At 38.5% G+C, this 24,308-nt stretch overlaps 1 protein-coding gene across 5 annotated transcripts; it reads right to left on the reverse strand.

Moving 5' to 3' along the window:
- Positions 1-1,437: 1,437 nt before the first annotated feature.
- LOC133620925 (uncharacterized) lies at positions 1,438-24,288 on the reverse strand. Of its 5 annotated transcripts, XM_061982584.2 has the most exons (10): positions 24,135-24,260; positions 23,875-24,033; positions 23,641-23,721; positions 17,064-17,170; positions 11,343-14,028; positions 11,075-11,270; positions 10,038-10,130; positions 9,718-9,961; positions 9,525-9,635; positions 1,438-3,040 (listed from the first exon to the last, which is right to left on the reverse strand). In XM_061982584.2, the coding sequence occupies exons 5-10, from the start codon at positions 13,784-13,786 to the stop codon at positions 2,877-2,879; spliced, it is 3,252 nt and encodes a 1,083-aa protein (XP_061838568.2). In that variant the 5' UTR covers positions 13,787-14,028; positions 17,064-17,170; positions 23,641-23,721; positions 23,875-24,033; positions 24,135-24,260; the 3' UTR covers positions 1,438-2,876. The 5 variants fall into 5 exon arrangements, with proteins under 5 accessions (XP_061838568.2, XP_061838570.2, XP_061838573.2 ...); XM_061982586.2 differs by lacking the exon at positions 23,875-24,033 and having other exon boundaries at positions 24,135-24,288; XM_061982589.2 differs by lacking the exon at positions 17,064-17,170.
- Positions 24,289-24,308: the final 20 nt, after the last annotated feature.

Consider the following 24,308-nt stretch of genomic DNA (forward strand, 5'->3'; position numbering starts at 1 on the left):
GTAAATATATTACCACGTTTACCACTAATAAGAAAATAGTGTAGATCTGTCAAAAACTACTACTACTGATAATACTAATAATAATAATTTAATTTAATTAAACTCAATTGACAATAATCGAAGTCTGATAGTTAAAGTTAAATGACATAATAATATATATATAATTATCAAAACAATTAAAATAATTATTACGTGAGTACTAATAATTAGAAAAACGAGTGTTGGTCGGTCGCGTCCAAGTCCATGAATACAAAGAAAAATCCCTCCTAGTTCTACATTCCTAAGAAATAAATGATTTTTTTGATGAATAATGCTCTTTGGAATGTTAAATATCACCTGTTGTTAATTTTTTTGGCATTGGCTCACGAGCAAACAACAAATAATTGGTTTTGGAAATAGTAGGAAAGCTCTAGTAAGGTTAACACAGTGCAAATACACAATAACAACTACGCGGTAAAGCATGTTGTGTGCAACTATTTCATCAGTATAAGCTTTCTCTTTTGAAACTACTTTATTAATCTCAATGTTTGACATTTTTACCCTGCAGGAAGCAGAGGTCATTTTAATGCGGCTTTGGTAATGTCTTAGTGTACTGTACAAAGTATGAAAACTAAATCAACGGCATCTAAAATGTCAACATTTGCAAATATAATCTCTCCTGGCGACATTTGTCATGCCAATATGACCCTTTTCCCTGTACTCTGGACTTCAACAGAACGATGTAAGCCATACAAGCCCTAAAATCGATGTGTGCGACGTGTTTCTGCTGGTACATTTGAAAAAGCTGCAGCAAAATGAGGGAGCCTGATAAGATACAAAGCAAAGAATGTCTAGTTTTTACGGCATTTTAGAGCTTTAAACTACTTTTAATGTGGGATTACGTGGAAAAAACTTTCAGAAAACAGACGCATTACAAAATATGATACAGGTTATAATTCACACATTGTAAAACATCTTATCTTTATTTGTATCTTATCAGTCGTATCTTGTAGGAAATCATTGTTTAGCTGCCTGTCACCTTTTTAGGACTAGAATTTTGTAACTGATATACAGTATCCTCAGTCAGTCAATCAAAATGTATTTGTATAGCCCTTAATCACACGTGTCTCAAAGGGCTGCACAAGCCACAACAAAATCCTCGGCTAAGATCCCACAGTATTATATTTATTTATGTAGTTTTTTGTTTGTTATTTACTGTAAGTTCTAAGTCGGTCTTCCCTAGAGGGGGGTGGGGGGTTACCCACATATGCGGTCCTCTCCAAAGTTTCTCATAGTCATTCACATCGACGTCCCACTGGGGTGAGTTTTTCCTTGCCCTTATATGGGCTCTGTACCGAGGATGTCGTTGTGGCTTGTGCAGCGCTTTGAGACACTTGTGATTTAGGGCTATATAAATAAACATTGATTGATTGATTGATTGAAGTTACTATACAATATAAATTATACTCAGGGAACTGCAAATATAGACCAGAGTTGTGTAAGTCAACTAAACAACAGTCGCCATTTCTGCTACTACGGACGCATGCGGCTGTGCCCGGGTGCATGCAATTGCTATCGTTTTGACGTTAGTTTTTCTGACAAAATAAATAAAAATAATATGTCTAAATACAGTTCTAAACATACGCCAGCTCATAACAAAAGTTGTTGACGCACTCTGCTGCTACATTCATGCAGTGTTTAGTGACCAGCAAGCAGTCTCTCTAACACGCAGAAGGTAAAAAATACACGACCCAAAAAATATCGGTAACACTGCAGTATGGGGAACACATATTCACCATTAATTAGTTGCTTATTAACATGCAAATTAGTAACATATTGGGTCTTAATTAGTCATTATTAAGTATTTATTAATGCCTTATTCTGCATGGCCGTATTATACAACCAGTAAGCCATTAACTAAGTGTCTTCCCTCAATAACCTCAGAATTATTGCTTATTAGTAACCCTAACCCTAACCCTTATATGTTCCCCTAGTGTCCAAATAACTCTAAATTAAGTCTTTGTTACTGTAATAAGCAACTAATTAATGGTGAATATGTTCTCCATACTAAAGTGTTACCAAAATATCTTATTATCCTCATTTTGCTAAAATCTTCATTAGCTTTGGACCAACAATCCCAGAAAAATAATGACTTTTGTGTGAAGTATGTAAACGGTGGTGGCTGCAGCCAATGTTTTGTTTGTAATCACTTGTGCTTTTCCTGTACGTTGAGACTTAGACAAACTATTGATCCACTATCATCTATTATTCACCCAAAATGTGGTCTCTTTTACTCTTTTAACGTCAACTTGTTTTTGTGTTCGACTTTCTTTTTTGCTGTTCCCGAATAGCATTATCTTAGTTTTACTGAGATTCGATGATAGTCTGTTTTCGTCAAACCATCTCTTTAATGTGTTAATTTCTTGTTATTTGTATTAGCTCACATAGCATCAGCCCAAAGTTGGTAACAGTCATGGCGCCCTGCAGTCACGTGAGTGTCTTTTGACCAATCACTGAGGAGACCACCTGAAACCAAGTTGGCCATACTCTCTTTATACAGACTCTGGTCTATATTTGCAGCATATAGACAGCACTCTGCTGTCATCTGCAGGAAGTAAAACCAAAGGGCACCCATTTGAGTTCAGCTTTATTAAAAAGCAATATAAATTCTGTTAGCATCTATTCACAGTACATTACACAATGTTGCTCTTCGTTCATATATGGCTTTGAGGTAGCTGCATCTGTTAAACAACTTTAAATATGCTTGAAGTAAAATTCATACCTTGATAAAATCCGGCTTGTGCTTCTTATGTAAATAGCTTTGTTAAAAACATATGACTAAGTGGCGTATTTGTTGTTGTTTTTAAAAGTCCAGATCAGATTTGCTTCCACAATCCCTACGGTTCCGGAGCTTTACAAGGCCGGCGTATTACCATATCTACAGGTCCAGGAGGAAGTCCTCGGATCAAAGTCCAGGCCTCCAGGCGCCTCATTCCTACCGTGCTCACACCTTGGATCTCCATCACCTCATCACCAGGACATATCTTGTCCACTGGACCGCCTGTGGAGGAAGAAGTCAGTCAGTTACTTTAAAGTGGAGTCCATGTTTGCGCTCCAACTGGCTAACTCACAATGAAACCAAAATTTGCCCTCACTTGCATTTACAGTACATGTGACTTTGGCCAGACACAGAAGAATGGGCAATAATATAGATTTCTTTACCCTTTTGAACATTTGTTTGTTTACAATAGCATAACTCTCGACTGTCCCACAGGCGCAATTCCCGTCCTCTGCTACGATTCGTTCAGCGGTAGCACAGCCCAACATCACAAACGCCTTCTCCAGTTTTTGTACATAGTACATTAAAAGTGAACTGATGTTTCTGGACAATTACTGTAGATTCAGTGCCAACAATATAACATACATCCATAAACGTGGATGCATATGCAAAAGTGCAATATATTTATCTGTACAGTAATCTATTTATTTATATCTGCACCTTATTGCTTTTTTATCCTGCACTACCATGAGCTAATGCAACAAAATGTCGTTCTTATCTGTACTGTAAAGTTCAAATTTGAATGACAATAAAAAGGAAGTAAAAAAAAACAAACAAAAAAAACAAAGATGATGATATTGCGGTTGTCATTGCTCACTCGTACAAAGAAGGTAATATCTAGAGCTGCCCCAGGCTAAATTAGAGCCTTAAGCAGAATTGTATTTCATTTTATTTATTTTTATTCGGATTAAATAAAATACACCTTTTGAATTTAGGTAAAACAACTTTTATACTTATTTAAAAATCAATCATGTTTGGTACTAAAACAAATTCCTGAATTTGTTTTGTGCAAACAATTATTTTAAAGGGGTACTGCACTTTTTGGGAATTTTGCCTATCATGTGTTCTTGCCTCACGAGAAAACATGTTTTTCTGTTTTATTCATTCTAAGTCGTAAAATATGGCAAGTACGATGTGGCCCACAATGCAGCTAATGGGAGTACACTATTTTGCCAGAAAATTAACCAGGTATTAGCAAAATTGTTATTATAAGCGCTAACGCAGACAGACCATTTTTAGCGGCGCCGTGATCACATGTGAGCTAACTTGCTAATGCTGCTGCATAGCCTCTGAGTTTCCATCCATCCAGTAGCTGAGATAGCCTCCAGCCTCTGAGTTTGTGAAAGTTAATTCTAGATTATAAATCATGCCTTTTACCTGAATAGTAAAAGGTTGCGGCCATAAACAGAGAAACCGGTAAACTTTGAAATTCGACTTAAACCCGAGATGTCGAGAAAGACACACAAAGACGCTCAATTGCAGCACCTTTTTTTTAAGCCTTTGTGAGGACTATGAATATTTCTTCATTTAAAAATGGAAGATCTAAACATCCCATCTGTCTGTATTTCAGTGAGAGCAGACATTGTACAGTAAGTCATTGTTTTATTATGTTTGTAGGTTGCATTTATTGTTCAGCACTTTAGCAATACTGCTACATGATGCTTAGTGTTTAACAAAAGCTGCATCTGTTTAGCACACAGCTTTTAAAACTAGACAATTACAATGACAATTAAGGGACAGCGGAGCTCATACTCCAACAGGCTCCTTCAACTTCCTTCCCGCACTGTGCGATTCAAGAACTCCTTCATTCCACACTCCATCCAGCTGTATAATCACTCGCCATACAGCAATAGATGACATCTGCCTATTACCTGACACCTGACATGTTAGCCACGTCTCTTTGTTTATAATGTTTATTATGTCTATTTTCTATTTCCTGCTGGATCTACTCTCTATTTTATGCTGCTGCTGTCACATATACTGTATATACTGTAATAGTGTACATGGTCATATATTCCATATATGTTATAGACATAATATAATATATCTGTATATATATTATTCTGTACACATATTATGTATATATTCGTATATATGTTAGATTTTTTATCACTATATTAGTCTATTTATACCTGCATTGTCCTTTCCATCCTTACACTTTCCATCATTGTAACTGAGCTACTGTGTTGAACAATTTCCCTTGTGGATCATTAAAGTTTGTCTAAGTCTAAGTCTAAGTCTTAGATCACCCTTCATATATTCAGGCTCAAAAATAGGTTCTGGATCATCATTTGGCCCAGAGTCATTGTTGGCTCTCATGAAGTCTTCCGTGAGTAGTAGTGTTTTTGTTGTTGAAGGGAAAAGCGAATGTTGTGATGCGTCTGTGAAATTAATTTGTTGATGTATGCTTAAAATGAGAAAAATATGTGAATATGGTATTATAAATGGGCTTATTACTACATTACATATATACTTACATCATGTTTATAAAACGTTGATGGGGGTTTTTGGAGGTTTTTCTTAGAGAGCTTTATAGGTGGAAAAGAGTGACTCCAATTGAGTCAATTGTTAGCTGACTTTTGTAAATGATAGGCAAAATTTAAAAAAGTGCAGTTGCCTATTAAGCATATTTCAGACAGGTAAATTTCCTTTAAAATGAAAATTGCAAAAGTTGTACGGATTTATAAGACTTGAGACAAACACCAATTTACAAACTATATACCTGTTTCCCTACTTCCACAAATTTTCAAAAATCATTGAAAAATTATCTAACAACAGACCTCATAATCATAAATAAAAGTGGTATACTTGTCGATAATCAATACGAATACAGAGCCAAAATTTGAACATCGATGGCATTAATCGAAATAACGCCGATTACTAACGCAATAGATGGTTAACAGTGTGCAGCGGCAGTGTTTATGGATCTAACAAAAGCATTTGACCAAATGAATCATGATATCATAATCAACAAATTAGAAAGGCATGGCATCAGAGAGATGGTCTCAAATCAGATAAGAAGGAACAGGAAGCAATACGTGAAACTACGCGAACAAACGTCTGCAACTCTAAATATATCTTGTGGCGTACCCCAGGGATCAATACTGGGACCAAACCTGTTCAATCGCAATGCGTAAAGTTACAAAAGACTTAAAGTTAGTACTATTTGCAGACGATACAAATGTGTTTCTTTCAGGAGAGACCACACAAGAACTGATACAAACAGTAACAGAATAAAAAAATAAATTAAACATGTGGTTTGACAAAAAAAGACTATCTCTGAATCTCAGTAAAACTTAAATTATGCTAATTGGTAACAGCAGAAGAGAAAATCAAACACAAATTCAAGTTGACAGTGTAGACATTAGAAGAGTAAATTAAATCACATGTTTGGGTGTAATAATAGATGATAAAATGAACTGGAAACCTTATATAAAAAATATACCACACAAGGTGCAAAGGAATATCTCAATAATGAACAAAGCAAAATATATCCTGGACAAAAAATAACTCCATCCTCTCAATTGCTCGGTAGTGTTACCATATTTGAGTTACTGTGCAGAAATATGGGGAAATAACTACATAAGTACACTGCATTCATTAACTGTGTTACAAAAAAAGGTTTGTTAGAATAATCCATAACATTGGCTATAGAGAACATCCAAACTCCTTATTTATCAAATCGAAAATATTGAAATTCAAAGACTTTGTGCTTTTGCAAACAGCTAAAAATATGCACAAAGCAAATTTTAACATGTGATATAAGAATGTACAACAATTCTTCTCAGCAAAAGAACAATATAATCTTAGAGAAAATGTAACTTAAAACATTTGTATGCACACACAAGACTTAAGACCCTTAGTATATCAGTATGTGGAATTAAAATATGGAATGGATTAAGCAAAGAAGTCAGACAATGTATTTGATGTGATCCATTTTGGGAAATTGTTTAGACTTAAAAGTGTTTACAAAGTACAGATAAGAGAAATACTGATAAAAACCTTGAACCTAATTGATGAATGACACATAACCTATCACATATTTAAGTAAAGTATGTAAACCATTAAGTACATTAACAACCTATGTGTGACCTGTATTGATTTTTATTTATTCATTTATTGTTGTTTTGTTTAAGAACGAAAAACAAAGTGAACTGTGAGCAAGCCAATGTCCTGCTGCTGCTGCATCTGCATCACGTCTCAGCTCGTCAAAGTTATTCTTGATTCTAAATCATGCTTCTCGTCTGGATAATAGGAGGATTAAGCCACAAATCTAGAAGTTGTTTATCTGTGACGTTCAATTTATTTCCGGAGATGAAGACAAACACACACAACCGAAGACCGTGTCTGCAGGCAGCAATTTTTCCTTTTAACCCTTTGTGTGGGTTATGATTAATTTTTCATCTAAACAAGAAGATATGAACACCCTCCTTATATTCAGGATCAAAAATATAAGTTTCTGGAACATAATTTTTCCCAAAGTAACCATTAATCGTTGTTGGCTCTCACAATGATTTGCATTTTTGTTGATGGGGAAGGGATCTGTGGTTCTCATCTCTACGTCACGGATCACGTGACTGACTTGCGCATTATCTCTCAAAACGGCTCGGGAATCTCTGTGGGATTGATACTATTTTGATCATAACTATTTACTCACAAACTTTGTAAGTCTTTTAGTATTATAAATCAGATATATATGATATAGCTTCAATACAGAGGTAACGTGTTTTCTATTCGTCTGGTACTTTAATGGCATTGACTACTCCCTTACTATGCAACACACTTGTGCCGTGCCATCTAACCAGAGGTGGGTAGAGTAGCCAGAAATTGTACTCAAGTAAGAGTACTGTTACTTTAGAGATTTATTACTCAAGTAAAAGTAAGGAGTAGTCACCCAAATATTTACTTGAGTAAAAGTAAAAAGTATGTTGTGAAAAAACTACTCAAGTACTGAGTAACTGATGAGTAACATACACACACATATCATATATATATATATATATATATATATATATATATATATATATACACATATATATATATATATATATATACACACATATATATATATATAAATACATTGATATATACAGTATATAATTTATATTTATTTATTTTGCCGTTTTTGTTTACATGTTAAAGGTGTTTTAATGAATATACATGCATGTTTAACACATATAGATTCCTTTCTTTCATGAAGACAAGAATATAAGTTGGTGTATTACCTGATTCTGATGACTTGCATTGATTGGAATCAGACAGCAGTGATGATAACGGCCACGTTTTCAAACGGAGGAGAAAAAAAGTTCCTGCTTTCTGTCTAATACCACATGAAAGTGTTTGGTTTTTGGCATCTAATTTGTCCAGCTTCCATATTCGTTTTTATACACTTTACAAGAAATACATTGGCGGCAAACTCCGTAGCTTGCTAGCTTGTTTGCGCTGGCTTTCGGAGACTCTTATTTTGAAAGCGCATGCGTGATGGAGCGGCACTTTTATTGTGAAGACAGGAACTGTGTAGTCAGTCTTTAGGCTTTTGACGGGATGTACGGTTGAAATAAAAAAGGGTCTTTTTTCCTTCACAATTTTGATTGATTGATTGGAACTTTTATTAGTAGATTGCACAGAACAGTACATATTCCGTACAATTGACCACCAAATGGTAACACCCCAATAAGTTTTTCAACTTGTTTAAGTCAGGTCATGTGACCCTCTGTTTGATTGGTCCAACGTCACCAGTGACTGCATCTGATTGGTGGAACGGAGTGAACGTCACCAGTGACTGCATCTGATTGGTGAAACGCAGGCACTATGAAGGTCTGTCTGACAGACCAAAACAAACAAAGCGTGCATTAACAGATCGATAAAAATTAGTAGCGAGTAGCAAGCTGAATGTAGATAAAAGTAGCGGAGTAAAAGTAGCGTTTCTTCTCTATAAATATACTCAAGTAAAAGTAAAAGTATGTTGCATTAAAACTACTCTTAGAAGTACAATTTATCCCAAAAGTTACTCAAGTAGATGTAACGGAGTAAATGTAGCGCGTTACTACCCACCTCTGCATCTAACGTTTTAAAATTACAACTGCAGGCAAAGTGTACTACTGTATATAATACTTGGAAATGAGACTCAAATGTGTAAGAAATGGACAGCACAGTTATCATTCGATTTTTAAAGAAGTACCGAAAAAATGAGTACCATTGAGCGCCGATATGGATTTTCAGGTACCAGGAATTGGTACTGTATCGATTCAAATATGAAAGGTACCCATCGCTCCTAGGAATGTGTGTGCATTAAAATTTCATATGAAGCGCCCTATCTTCTATTAATTTACATTTTACAGGCGCTTCTTCAAGTAGAACAAGGCCTTTCACATGTAGCGGGGCTCTACCCACAGCATGTGATCTGCTTGCAGGGAGGGGCGGCCCTGGTAATATCTATAGTCAACGTAGTGCTTGGCTATAAAATGATCAGAATAGATCACGATAGACATGTAATCGATATAAATTTTAAAAAATGCGTTCGATAAAACTTTCAGTAATTGTTTTTCTTCTTCGACAGAAGACACCAGAAGTTTACTTTTTAGTAATAATAAGAGGACCAGGACTTGATGAGTTGTTTGACAGTGACATTAGTCAACATTAGTGGGACTGACTTAAGCAGGTTTCCATGTACAAACAAGCCTATTAGATTTAACGATCTGCGTACCTTGGAAGATCTTCTGTATGGTGAGTGGTTTGTCTCCCAGATCAGCACCTCCCTCTAAACTGAAGCCCAGATCCCTGCTTTTCTTCTCCAGACACACTTCAACAGCCTGACCTAAAAACATCCAAAAAATACATTAAAAAAACATTGTCACTTAAAATTCCACCACACATGTGCATCTCAGCTTGACTATCACCTGAGTCTGGGATCTGAGTTGGCGCTGCTTCCTCAGTCTGACCTTCTTCCCCCTTCAAGATGCTGACGCCCCTCCTCTTCAGGACCACCACTCCCATCTCACGAGTCTTGGCTCGTCTCAGGACCCTCAGAGCCTCCCAATGAGTGTGGCCCCCCAGCGCAGTGCCATTGATTGACAAGACCTGGTCCCCTTCTCCAATCGAGCCTTCTTGTGCTGCCACACCAGTGGGGAACACTTTGTGGACCTGAGGAGAGTACACGCAAGTGAGACACAAATGACAGAGGATGCATTTAAATGCGTAAATATGCAGTTTTCCTCACAGTGACTGGTTTGTTTTGGTCGACGCCTCCTGCAATACTAAATCCCAGCCCGACAGCAATCTCCTTGTGGAGAACCACAACATTAATGTCATCCTGCAATAACACAATATAAGTTAGAGGTGCCATCTTGATGGCTCGAAAACATTTTATTATTTTAACGCAATTCAGTTAACAACAACTTGGGTGTGGACTACTACAGGACCATAGCCGTATACAGTATACAAACAGGTCGACATAAGCGGGACCGACTTCATCAATTTTAGTTTTTTCAATCTGTTCATCCAATGTCTACTACTTATTCTGTTCAGCGTCACAAGTTAAGCTGGGGCATATCGTAGCCGACTTTGTAAAGACTGCTAAGTTGCTGTTCTGTAGACAATATTCTTTCTACCTTAGGAGGTAGAAGAAAAGCCATAAAAGAGCATGGATCACACATGTGTAAATGTGACCTGGGGGGTATGTTGATACATGTATTCATAATCAGATTTTTCACTACAAACTCATTGGCTCAGTAAAGAAGCGTGTTGATTTCCAACAGGGTGCACATTAAATGTAAGTTTTTTTTTGATAGGTAACAAATCCTATGGAGCCTAGCTTTTTGGCTCCAGTCATACTTTAGCACTGACTTGGTCCTCTCCGTGAAATATGTAAATGGACAAAAAGTATGTGGATAGTATCAATGTGGCCACCTGTGTCCTTCATTTTTTCTGTAACCTGTATACATTTTTGCATGTTTCATTTCAGAAATAATTACAGTTAGCGAAAGAGATTTTATTGTTCTTTTTCCTTGCTGTACCAAAAAATAACCGAATCGTGACCTTAAAACCGAGGTATTTAACCGAAATTCTTGCGTACGGTTACTTCCCTGGTTGACACTGATTCTGCCCGCAAACCTTGTAAAATCACTGACTGTGGAATATTCAATATGGTTCTAATGTGTAACCTCTGTGTAAAAGATGCTTATCTGTCACCCAAGGTGATTAGTACATGTTTCACCCTGAATAAATGGATTCAATACTAATAGTGAGCTTATGCACCTGCACGGTGCTGTTCCCCAGGCCCTTGACTTCCTCCAGTAGCTTGTCGAGCTCCTCGCTGGGCATCACAGACACGTATGATAGTGCTGACATGTCAGATCTCAGTGATGTCGACCTATTGCCCACTGCCCCTGGCCACTCGTCGTCGTTCTCTGATTCGTAGTCAGTTCCGGTAAAGTAACACAGTTCTGCGAGACTGCAAGTAGTAGAAAACAAGAGTCAAAGTGAACCATATAGGAAACGTGATTGAACTTCTATTTGATAATACCTGACGGAGAAGCTCCTGCGGTCTGACAGGCTCATGTGGCTGGTTATGGTTACCGAGGACTCTCCAGAATCTGAATCGTAGTTTGAATTGTCATCTTTCTGTGTGCTTGCATCGTCGTCATCATCGTTCCGCCAAGCCTTCCAGCCTGCCACCCAAGCATCCAGGTCCAACACCTTCTTTCCTTTTGCGTCAACATCAGTGACATCTGGAAACATGAGATCTGCAAGGTTGCTGCGAGAGGAGGCGGCAAGGGGACTCATGGTGGTTGAAGGGCCTCGGCGAATTTCTTTTTCAGTAGGTACAAGTAGAGGAGTGTTGGTTAGTAATGAGACTGGAGAGCATAGAGGCGAGTGGTTTGGGGTGTTTGTCGGAGTCTTGTCATCATCAGTAACTGCTAATAAAATCAGGGTAGGTTTCACATTTTTTATACCTGAGAGCTCAGCATACGGGCGTGGTTCAGGGTCATTTGGTAACTCTGTATTGGTGCTTCTCCAGTCTTTGTCGCTTGAGACTTTACACAAATCCGGTTCGTCTAAGTGTAAGTTTGTAGAATGTAGAGGATCTTCTTTTTGGTGGGATTTTGGTGTATTATTCAACCTGGAATATTCACTAAAATTTCTGACTGTGTATTTGTTAACACGATCTATAGTTGTCCATTCTTTCTTTGCTAAATCATCTCGTACCCATTTTTCACTGTCATCCACTGACCAAGACCTTTGCGACTGACTTATCAGTTGACCTTCACCTACTTTCTCCTCTGCTTTCCTACCCTTCTCCCGCTGCCCAAAATGGTGACTACCAATTGTTGACTCGCTCTTCAAGCCATCATGGTCGCTGTTGAGTCGAGTTGGCACAGAAAGGGCACGTCTGGGCAAGGCACCTTGGTCCTTTACAAAACCCTGAGATCTTTGTGTCAGAGCCTCAAACTGATTAATCTTGTTTCTCACACTCACTAATGGGGACAGTGTCTCCGAAGTTCCCGTGTACCCCAGTGTGTTTTCTCTAAAGTTTTGTCGAAGTGACCCAAACTCATCTTCATAACTTCCTTTTAAATCAGCCTCTCCTGTCACATTTCCCTTTTCTTGTGTAAATCTTCTCTGTGTCCTATTTACTCTGCTAGTTTCAGTCTTTTCTCTTTGCCAACTTTCCCTTCCAAGATCTATGCTTCCACTTCCCACTCTGCTTGGAGATGTCTGCTCTAATAAAGTGTTTGACTGAGCAGTCTGAGCCATTCTAATCTGATTAGCTATGGTGTTTCTGCTCCTTGCTCTATCCAGAGACATTGTTTCCATGGATCCTGTAACCCCGCTAACTCCACCTACGTCCGAATACCTCCCATAGATTCGTTCTTGCCAGTGTCCCACTGGTAATTTCGCCCAGGTTTTTGGGCCTGGTGAACTGTTAAAACCTGGAACATTGGTGTCTAAATGTGTCCCAGTGTATGATCCATTTGTGTCCACTGGACTATAGTAGCTTTTCTCAACAGCAGAGCCACGCCTGGGAAAAGTTCCTCCTTTTTCCTCGTCACAAGAACTTGGCAAAACTTTCAAGACACCCTTTCCATCACATCGGTCTTTCTCTGAGGAAACAAAAGTCCTAAATTTGCTCAAATCGTCACTTTTTGATGAGCCATAGAGCTTCTCAATCCGTTCTAATATACTCTGGCCTCTTATAGTCCCAATAGAGCCTGCCTCTCTTTCACAGATAGCTTCAGGGGAAGACTTTAGCTTTAAAGGGAAGGAGTTCTCTCCATCCATTGCTTCTGAAGTTTGCTCCAAATAATTTCTAGGGATACTTCTGCCTTGAGAACCCCCTGCAGAAGCCCTGAATGAAGACATGGATCGACCTTTAAGGCCTATAGTGTCACTCTCCTTCAGTTTGTTTTCTTCACTTGACCATTCTGATACATCATGTCGTTGCGTGCCCCGATCAGGACTTCTTGCTCCTGACCTCCAATCGACACTCCTGCTTCTACTTGTCAGGTTGCTCTTTCTCCAGTCTGTTCTAGTCTCACTCTCGGATGTAGGGTTATAGTTACGACTTCTGTTTATGCCAAAGTCTGTGGCTTTCTTGTCTATTGTGTCATTGTGAGTCAGACTGGAAGACACTATGCTTCCAGATAGTTCATTTTCTTCGTTCCGACTTTTGCCATTGATTCCACTCGAGGTCTTGGTTTGGAAATCAGATATCAAATCTGTCCTCAGATCCTGGTCGTCGATCAATCTGCCTCTCTTGCTTGATCCAATTAATCCAGTTTGCTTCCCTCGTTCTTCAATGTCCTCAACTCTGGCCACCACCTCAGCGGAAGAAGCTCGGTCTCGCCTAACACCTGGCCTGCGAGTAAGACTGTTAGAGGGAGAGTTGGCAGAACTCACAGTGAAGCACGCTAAACCCCTTGAATTGGTGTACTCAGTCACTGGAGTGGGGAGTAGAGACACATCCATTGTCAGAGCATAAACAAAGTTAATGAGCACTTGTCAAGAGCCAAATCCCTAAAAAGTAAATTGATGACTGCACTGGGTTTATTTATACAATTCCAAGGGATGGGACAGCAGCAGTTGCCAACATTAGATTGATGCCCATCGTGTATTAATGAGTGGTTGTCCAAAAGTATTCATTGTTATGTTGCTCTATCCTTGGAAGTCTTTAATTCCCCGGCAAGGCTTAAACGATGAGCTCCCAATGCCTGCCAAGCATGGAAAAAAAAGTATAAATCTCCATCCTTAAAACAGTTCATACTGGAATGTGGTGATATGTGGACTGTGGTTGATGTGGCTTCTTAAAATGGTCAAAGTGAAATGAAATGGTTTTAGGATAGGGAACACAACTTTGCACATTGTGGACAGTGAGTGAAGAGATACAGTATCACACAAGGTGGGTACACCCTTCACATTTTAGCAAGCATTTAAGTACATTTACATATATATTTGTTAATTTCTGCTTTATGTCTGTGGCTGTGGCGCACACAATTAATGCAATAATAATATATTTTTTTAAATAGTTGGGTTAAAAGAAATTAGCGCTAACTTGGTGTGTTACTTTGACAGCCCTAATCTTTCTGTGTGTATGTATATATATATATATATATATATATATATATATATATATATATATATATATATATATATATATATATATATATATATATATATATATATATAAATAAAAGAAACAATAGAAAGTAAACATTGATGTACTTTAGACACTTAGGGCCAGATCACTGTACTAAGATCTATATAACACACACTAAACAGCGTGTTCTAAATATAAAATTGTGTGTACTATTAGTGGGCGTGTTGCATGTGATTTACAAACACAATTGATAACTAGTGCAGACTGGCTTATTTAAGTGAGGATTTTGTGTGTACTACGCAGCTTTCAGCCTGGAGACACTGATAATTGTGCATTAATGTTATCTGCACATTCATGTTATCATGAATGTGGTATTTTAGAGTCAGTCTTGCAGTGCAATTCCTAACAGAACCCACTTTTTTTCCCACGCTGAATGTGCACTCATGGAAGATGCTGTCAATAACTGCAAGTGTGCTCTGTAATGTTCTCGACGTAAGAAAATGCCTATTGCAAGAAGTTTGTGTCGTACACAGAACAAGATGTTGATATCACCTATATGAAAAAACATACGTCGTTAAAAAAACGCCAGCAGACACCAAAACGCATCAATTGAATTTGTTTAAATCAGCCCTTTAACTCATCCAGCAGCTATAAAATTATAAAATGATATTGCTGAGTAGATGTCTAATTTTTTTTTTTTTGACAGTCCATATTTGTTGACAAGCATATGTAGGATGGAGCTGCAGCATGATAATCTTTGTTTCAAAGCTATTTCTGCGCAATTGTTAGTTTGCACGTCCTTTCCAGACGTACTAAATTGAGATGCAAAACAACAATCTTCATTACCGTATTTTTCGGACTATAAGTCGCAGTTTTTTTCATAGTTTGGCCGGGCTCCAGTGCGATTTATATATGTTTTTTTTCCTTCTTTATTATGCATTTTCGGCAGGTGAAACTTATACTCCGGTGCGACTTGTACTCCGAAAAATACGGTAATTATTCTGTGCTAAATAACTATACAGGTAGAAGCATGTTATCCTCTCGCATATATTCTGCATATTCATGAAGACACACGCGAAGTGACTTGTGCTCTTTATTTTTCTCACCGAAGAGACGCAATCGTCTGTGCGCACGTTTAGTAGATCAGCTTTGCATGTGCTATCAAGTTTGCACTTCTTTTAATTCACGCAAACCTTCAGTAGATCAGGCTCTAGTGTTCAGTTGGTATATCAGTATACATTTACTAGCCACTGAAAATGAGTCAACACAAACCATTATTGTTTAAATGGCTGGTGAGTATCAAGGTAATTTGTCTTGCCAAAAGTCAAGAATGGTGTTGGTAGGGTCATTGCCTTGGGCTGCATGAGTGCTGCAGCCACTGAATAAATGCGGTTCATTGAGGGAAACCCATTTCAACATGTATTGTGGCTTTCTGAAGGCTCTCCCTTGGGAAATTGGGCCGCAAGATAAATGTACCATTTAACGTTGTGTCCTTGGGCAAGACACTTCACCCCTTGCTCCTGATGGCTGCTGGTTAGCGCCTTGCATGGCAGCTCCCGCCATCAGTGTGTGAATGTGTGTGTGAATGGGTGAATGTGGAAATACTGTCAAAGCGCTTTGAGTACCTTGAAGGTAGAAAAGCGCTATACAAGTATAACCCATTTATCATTTATCATTTAAGATGACAAGTGCCTTGCTGAGGAAGCCGAAAGTAATGGAGAGACCAAGTATGTCTCCTTCAGACCTGAAACCATTTGAGTACCTGTGAGGCATCCTCAAGGAAGCTTGAGTAGAGAGCAAAGTGTGTAGTATCCACCAGCTTCAGGAGTGAATATCCATCCATCCATTTTCTACCGCTTGTCCCTTATAGGTCGCAGGGGGTGCTGGAGCCTATCTCAGTTGCATTCGGGCGGAAGGCGGCGTACACCCTGGACAAGTCGCCAGCTCATCGCAGGGCCAACACAGATAGACAGACAACATTCACACTCACATTCACACACTAGGGCCAATTTAGTGTTGCCAATCAGCTTATCCCCAGGTGCATGTTTTTGGAGCTGGTAGGAAGCCGGACTACCCAGAGGGAACCCACGCAGACACGGGGAGAACATGCAAACTCACACAGAAAGATCCCGAGCACAGGATTTAACCCAGGACCTTCATATTGTGTGGCACACGTACTAACCCCTGTTCTACCGTACTGCCTGAGTGATTAGATTCCAGTAAAACAAATGTGCGGCTCTATTTAAGTTCATGTCCAAGAGGGTCAAGGCATGGTTCTCAAACTAAAAATTCACACCAACCACACTTTGGACGTATTCACCAAGAGGTGTACCTACCTGTGATGCAAGATATTTAGACAATAATAACTGTGTTTTGACTAATTTTAGACTCATTTGGATACAAAGGTTATGCTAGTTTTATCCAAGTTTCATTTCTATGGTATTATACCTTGAGAAGATATGAAATGTGCCACTTTTGAGAGTTATTGTAGGCAAGAACATCAATCAGTTTTATCTTTGAAAAAAAAATCCTCTCCAGTATCATCTCTCAATGAGTCCATTCATAGAATGTACTTGCTCTTATCGTAACATCTGTTTACCCCAACAACACATTCAGCTAAACCTGAAGACAAAAACTGGAAAAACTCACTCAGCTGCAATCCAGCGAGGGACGTCAAAATGTGACACAATCAGTCTCGGTGTGCAGTGCACGTATCAGCCTTCCACAGCCAGAGGTAGTCAACAACTCAGTGAAACCTTGAAGCCATGGATTTGGGGTGAAAAACAGATAAGGTGGACAGTGATGTGCACATAGTATTCATTCGCGTACAAGGAAACCATTGGCACCATATTTGATTTTGCATAATGGTGATAACTTTAGGACTACCCATTCTAGGTCAAACATACAGTTTATACCGCACAAAGAAAAGAAAGCAAGAAGAAGAAGTATCGGTGGCAATGTCTGGCTGGTGAAGCTTTAGTGCAGTGTCAGCTTGCATAAACACCTGTTTTGCTTTACCCCAAGCCTCCCATCTGGGTAACCCCGGCAACGTAGCTCGGTCTAACTCAAACTCAAACCGACCTCCATTAGACTAGGGAAAGTACTACAATGGCACACATATATTCAGCCAAAGAACTCATTCAAGTTACACAAACATGTACCTTACCTTTGTTAGATTATAGTGTTGCTGAGGCTTCATAATGAAGGCTGCGATCTGAAGTGTAATGACATCAAGTCCTTATCCATGCTCCCTTTTTTTCTATCTCTTAGCATTGCATGATGGGATGTGTACAGTGACACAAACCGGCCACACTGGTCTATCTTCTTGTCCTCTCTCTCTCTCTCTCTCTCTCTCTTTGTCTGTCTCTCTCTTTGTCTGTCTCTCTCTCTCTCTCCTCCCCCTTCTGTTGTTGTTTGTCCCACTTTTCCTCATCTCACAGTGTAACATTCCTTTTCTAGGATCAATGTGTAGCCCTTTAAAACAGCCCAATGACTACACACATGCACTCTAATAAACCAGCTCAGCCTACATCAAATAATATCATGGGAAATTCACTTCAGCTTCACTTGCTTGTGCCTGTATCGCCGGAAATAAAAACATATTCGATTTCAGCACACCTCAGGCTAACTAACCTGAGTCTAAGCATGGGACGTTGAGCGGGTATCCAAATACATAATGACAGAGCTCCTTTAATTGGGAACAGACACGCAAAAGATCTCAAGTAGACCCGGAAATACCAGCGGGGATCAATGTGCGCCGTTAGGTTGACATGTACAAGAAAACTCAAGTCAAGCTGCAGACCATTTTTTCCCTTGCTGCTGTAAGTAATTTTAACTACCATCGGTCATAGCAAAATCTACATAATATGCTTTATTGACCACGGAAAGAATACAAGTATTTACTTATTTGCACTTATTGAATTATAATACAATTCTGCATAGCGCGATAGCTGATCTCATGTCACTTTTCAACTGCCTCTGCTATTTTGCTATGCTATTTCTTACACTTCATTTAAAAGGTGCCATATGTAATAATGTGGCCAGAAATGGTATTGCAATCTCGGTCAAGATTCTGTAGCCCCCTCCCACTCCCAATGACTGAGGTTGCCAGATACGCAGCCGAATCCGAATGCTACTCCAAGGAACTTCAAATGGCAATCGACGAGTCCTACACTGTAGGTCTCTCTTGTTTATGCTTGTTGCAAGATGGTTTACTGAGTAATTATGCCACATTTTACTAATGTTGATTAGCCAAATGTATTTGTAAAGTTACGCAGCAATATTTTAGTCTGGAGTCGGGACAGAATGTTGGCATTACCATGCTAAAATGTCTCGTTTGACCGCACGGACCATCAAAATATATTATGTATAATAATAATATATTTCATATCGCATAGACCTACTTTGATGGCAAGCCAAGGCCAACAGTAAAATTACCGCCACATTACGTTCAGCATAACTCCATGTTGCATCCAACCTGACGCACTGCATTCTCTTCCATTTACGCACATTAAAAAAGCGTCATAAACAAACACAAATAGACGGAGTAAAAATTGAAAGGGTGTAAAAATAGATGATAAAATTCGCTGGAAATCTCATAAAAATATGCAACATAAGGTGGCAAGAAATATTTCAGTAATGAACAAAGCAAAATATGTTTTGGACCAAAAATTACTCCATATTCTCTACTGCTCGCTAGTGTTACCATATCTGTGTTATTGTGCAGAAATATGGGGAAATAACCACAAATGTGCACTTCATTCACTAAACATGTTACAAAAAAGATCAGTTAGACTGATACATAATGTTGGATATAGAGAACATAAAAACACTTTATTTATTGTATCAAAAATATTGAAATTCAACGATTTGGTAAAATTGCAAACAGCTAAAATTATGTACAAAGCAAACTATAATCTGCTATCCAAGAATGTACAACAATTCTTTTCAACTAAAGAGGAGAAATATAACCTTAGAGGAAAAACTAACTTAAAACATGTGTATGCATGTACAAAATTTAAGAAATTTAGCATATCAGTATGTGGAAGTAAACTATGGAATGGATTAAGCAAATAAGTTAAAGAATGCACTGATATGATCCAGTTTAAGAGACTGTTCAAATGACCAAACCCTATTGAAAACGTTATTCTTCATCTCAGTATGTTTATCATGACTGACTTAATTTATATACTGCAATAACTGCTGTATTAATCATTCACTGATGTAATTGTGTTTCAAAAAGAAGACAGTAAATGAACATATGTATTTGTAAACGCTCTGAAGTAGGAAAGGAGTAGGATTAAATAAGCTTTGCTTCTTCCTACTCCTTTTCGGACATGATGTAAAGAGAAATGATATGAAATTATGTGTGATGTATTATACTGTAAGTGTGTTCATGTTTGAAATAAACTAAACTCGATCAATCACTCAATCACCATCTTTCAGTGCAGAGTGCGGTCCCTGAGCCAACCCACGTTACGCATAAATTATAAAGTTTACTACCATGACAATACACAAAGTAGAGAATCATTACATGTAATGTGCCAAGCAAATACCATAAATATGTGTTTGATGCGCATACAGTAGCAGAAACCGCAAATAGCCGTGCTAATGTTGGAACCCATTACCTCAGCAGACTGAGAACGAAATAGGCACTGACACTACCCATATCCACATAGGTTTTATTTGTCGAAATGTTGTTATTTTGCCCTGTCCGTTGGATGACACATCGACATACAGGCTAACGGTCATATATTTCCCCCTTTAGCCTATATGTCGATGAGTCATTGACCGTTGCACGAACATACTAGCTTTGTTAGACAAGGTAATAAACTGTTTTGGACAATATAGTTTACATACAAAATGTCAATTTCCATGTATTACAAGTAATAAGAAATTAATAAGTTCAGAATCGTAACGAGGCCTTTTAGATTTACCATGGTCTGACATGTTTAGTAACTTTATCAGTGGCAGTATCTAAACAAAGAGTGCGGTGTGTAACTAGCAACTTGGTTGTGACACGCTCACTGACTTTTTAATTGGTCAAACGGTGGAGGGCGGGGCATCGAAATGAAAACAATAACAAGATTTCGGGGCTGTAAATCAAATTTTGAAATGAGCATATCCCGGCTGAACTACCGTTATCAGTTATAGAGGTATTCGAAAAGAACATGATTTATGCATGCCTTTTGACATATCAGGGCCATTTAATGATCACTTGACATGAAATTATTACATATGGCTCCTTTAACGGTGAACATTTGAGTCTCTAATTGCAAAACAAATAAAACACAAACTTATACCACCCATCCACCCACTTTTTAAAACACAGATGTTTACATATGCAACATTATTTAACATTAAGAGACACACTTATTGTTTCAGTAGTAACCATTTCAGTAGAACAGTGTTTTTCAACCTTTTTTTGAGCCAAGGCACATTTTTTGTGTTGGAAAAATCCAGAGGCACAACACCAGTAGAAATCATAAACTCAGTTGACAGTTAAAAGCATAACCAAGCATGCATCAATACAGCTCTTGTCTCAATGTAGGTGTACTGTCACCACCTGTCACATCACATCCTGACTTATTTGGAGTTTTTTGCTGTTTTCCTGTGTGTAGTGTTTTAGTTCTTGTCTTGCGCTCCTATTTTGGTGGCTTTTTCTCTTTTGTTGGTATTTTCCTGTAGCAGTTTCATGTCTTATATTTACCGCATCTACTTTGTTTTAGTAATCAAGAATATTTCAGTTGTTTTTATCCTTTTTTGTGGGGACATTGTTGATTGTCATGTCATGTTCGGATGTACATTGTGGACGCCGTCTTTGCTCCACAGTAAGTCTTTGCTGTCGTCCAGCATTCTGTTTTTGTTTACTTTGTAGCCAGTTCAGTTTTACTTTCGTTCTGCATAGCCTTCCCTAAGCTTCAATGCTTTTTCTTAAGGGCACTCACCTTTTGTTTATTTTTGGTTTAAGCATAAAACACCTTTTTACCTGCATTTGTAAGGCAATTAGCTAACGGCTGCCACCTACTGATATGGAAGAGTATGACACGGTTACTCTGCCGAGCTCTAGACACTCAACAACAACAACACATCATTTGCGGACTATAATTACTGGTTTGCAAAAAATGTTTTTAACCCAAATATGTGAAATTAGATAATCTCCCACGGCACACCAGACTGTATCTCACGGCACACTAGTGGTTGAAAAACACTGCAGTAGCAAACCCGCAGAAAACCAAAAAGGTGTGACATTTTGCTTCATGATCTGAATGGGACAATACATTACTAACCGTTGGTTGTTTTTGTTGTAGATTTGCTATTTTAGGTTAATTTAAGGTATAACACATTTTTATTTTAAATAAATATTCTCTGCTAATTATGACCAATATTCATTCAGCGGAGTCAAAATGTCTCTATGACCCCCAACATTCGTTTTCCCACATAGCAGATTTAAAAACAATTCTGTTAAATACTCATACTTGTGAGTGATTATTCATTCTGCAGTATTGTATAAAAATATGTAATATGCATAATTATACTTGATTTAGTATCAAAGTGAAATTAAATTAATGGTTCCAAACGTCATTCAACCAACCACAAGTAAAGACGTTCCGAAAGTGGGACCATAAAACACAAACTGTCAAAAAAAATAGTTTTTCAGTTAGTAAGTGAGGCCCCAACTTTATTAAATGGGAACTGCACTTTCTTCATGCATCCTTCACAATGCTTATGTAAGACAACACATGTTTTTATGCAATCTAACTTGTAAAAATGTGCTGCATTTTCAGATAGCCACCTCGATCATTCCTGCTGTATTTTACGACTTCCAGTAGAATACATTAAAAAAAAAGAAAAAAGTACGTGTTCTTGTCTTTCATAGGGATTTTGAATGGGGGGAAAAAAAGGTTAAAAAAGTGCAGTTCCTCTTTCACTGCTCTGAGTAATCACTGTGTCACACTTTGAAACCCCCTGTACTATTGAAAGGTCACATGGTGCAGTGTTTCTTAAACTAGATTGAACCATGGCACATATTTTACATGAGAAAGATTTTACAGCACACTATTGAGCAAGAATATCACAAAAAGTGTCAGAATAATTGTATCTAAGTTATCACAAAACTTTGTGTTGCCATGAGTTCCCGGCAAGAAGACAAAAGCTGTCTTTAATCCTATCAAGAAGAAGGCTTGTAAAACTCCACTGTGTAGGATGGGAAGCAATATGAAGGTGTTCTGTTTCTTTGATGTATCGTAATCAAAAGAAAGATTTTGTTTTGACCCGAGAACTACAAAGCGGAGAGAAAGCAGGATCTGCCCAAGGTTCCAGGCACCTCTTTTTGAACTCTTTTACGACCTTTTCTTTGAACCGACATTTTCTTTTGAACTGTTTTGTAATCAAAGGCGATGGCTGTTTACGACCCCCGTCCCTTTAGAAACAGCTGTTGCCATGTAATCAGGGAAAGTCCAAATAAAAGAGGCGTACAATCTTTCAGCAGAGCGTAATGACACTGTAAAAGGGTACAGATGTACACGTTTCTCCTCACTGAGCCAAATTGAATTATGTCTGTTTGATTCTTTGCTTCTTGTCTTGTTTAATAAATGTCATCAGTGTTTGAACCTGACAAAAAGCATCTATATATAAATCTTTCCTAGTTTACTATACATACAATATACTCAGGGCCGCCTTAACACACGGGCTTACCTTGGTTAAAGCCCAGGGACTCTCACCCAATCAGGGGCCTTTGATTTTGACAGCGTAATGCAATGATTGGTGTTCGTAGCTGTCAATCACAGACAACTCAGTTTTGTGTCTCGATTGTGTACTCGCTCTCTCGACTGCGTTGTTTTACCCTACTGCTTCGAGTGGGGGCCCAAGCCCAAGTTGCCGGTGTGAGAAGCAAGCGTGCTGACCACAGGCAATCTCCCAGGTTGCCAGCATTATTCTTGAAGTTGACTGGTTTCTGTTAGACTCTCACAGATGCGCATGCGCCTGTCGTGAAGGAGGTATATTGTTGGGGGGGGGGTGTGATTTCACCACATATAGTGTATGTGTGACGATCAGTGGTCCTTTACCTTCTTTTTTTTTAATGATTTGCAATAGATAAATAACAACATACCTGCTGATCTGTGACGGCACACTAATGTGCTGCGACACAGTGGTTGGAAATCGCTGGCGTATTGCAATCGTGGTACAAACAATGAGATATTACATATATGACAGCAGTACTTACAGTTTTGTTTGGCTCGTTGTCCTCTTTGTGAGTACCCGTCTTGCATTGAGACCATATAAGTAAGGCTGCCTCTGTGTGTGCCTGTCCAAAAAGACAGCATGAGTCAGAAGCATTGCTCTTATAAAGTTGGTTAGCCACGTCGTCAGACCCCAATGCCCCAATCAATGAATGGTGAGCGGCCTTGAGGGTCTCCCTTCCCACTCCAGAACAGAGATAAGTCTGTTAGATACACACCCACTCTTGTTCCTGACAGAAGAATGGTCGCTCAGTGTCTCTGTAGAATGGATGCAAATATTGCCCACACACGCTTCAAAGTAATTCTTTTTTTGTGAGTCATGAGGGCCACACAATTATTGTTGTGGGGAAATGCGGTTCATACTGAAAATGGTGTGGCTGTAAAAAAAAAAAGCTTTAACGTGAATGAAACAAAAACACACCCGGGAGACATACACATGAGCAATAATGTGATGAAAAACTTTTAAAAAATAAGTTACTTTATGACGTCGTTGACGCTGGTTTGGTCCCGCTGTGTTGTGTAGAGTGACTTTCAACCACAGAGGGAGCGAAAGCGTCACCGCCTACGTCACACGCAGATCACGTGACTATCCCGGAAGTCAACAAAAAGTGGACACGGAGATGTGTAACTTTTCGAGCATTTTAACTTTTAT

This window comes from Nerophis lumbriciformis, linkage group LG21 (genome assembly GCF_033978685.3).
Source record: "Nerophis lumbriciformis linkage group LG21, RoL_Nlum_v2.1, whole genome shotgun sequence".
Taxonomy (NCBI): Eukaryota; Metazoa; Chordata; class Actinopteri; order Syngnathiformes; family Syngnathidae; genus Nerophis; species Nerophis lumbriciformis.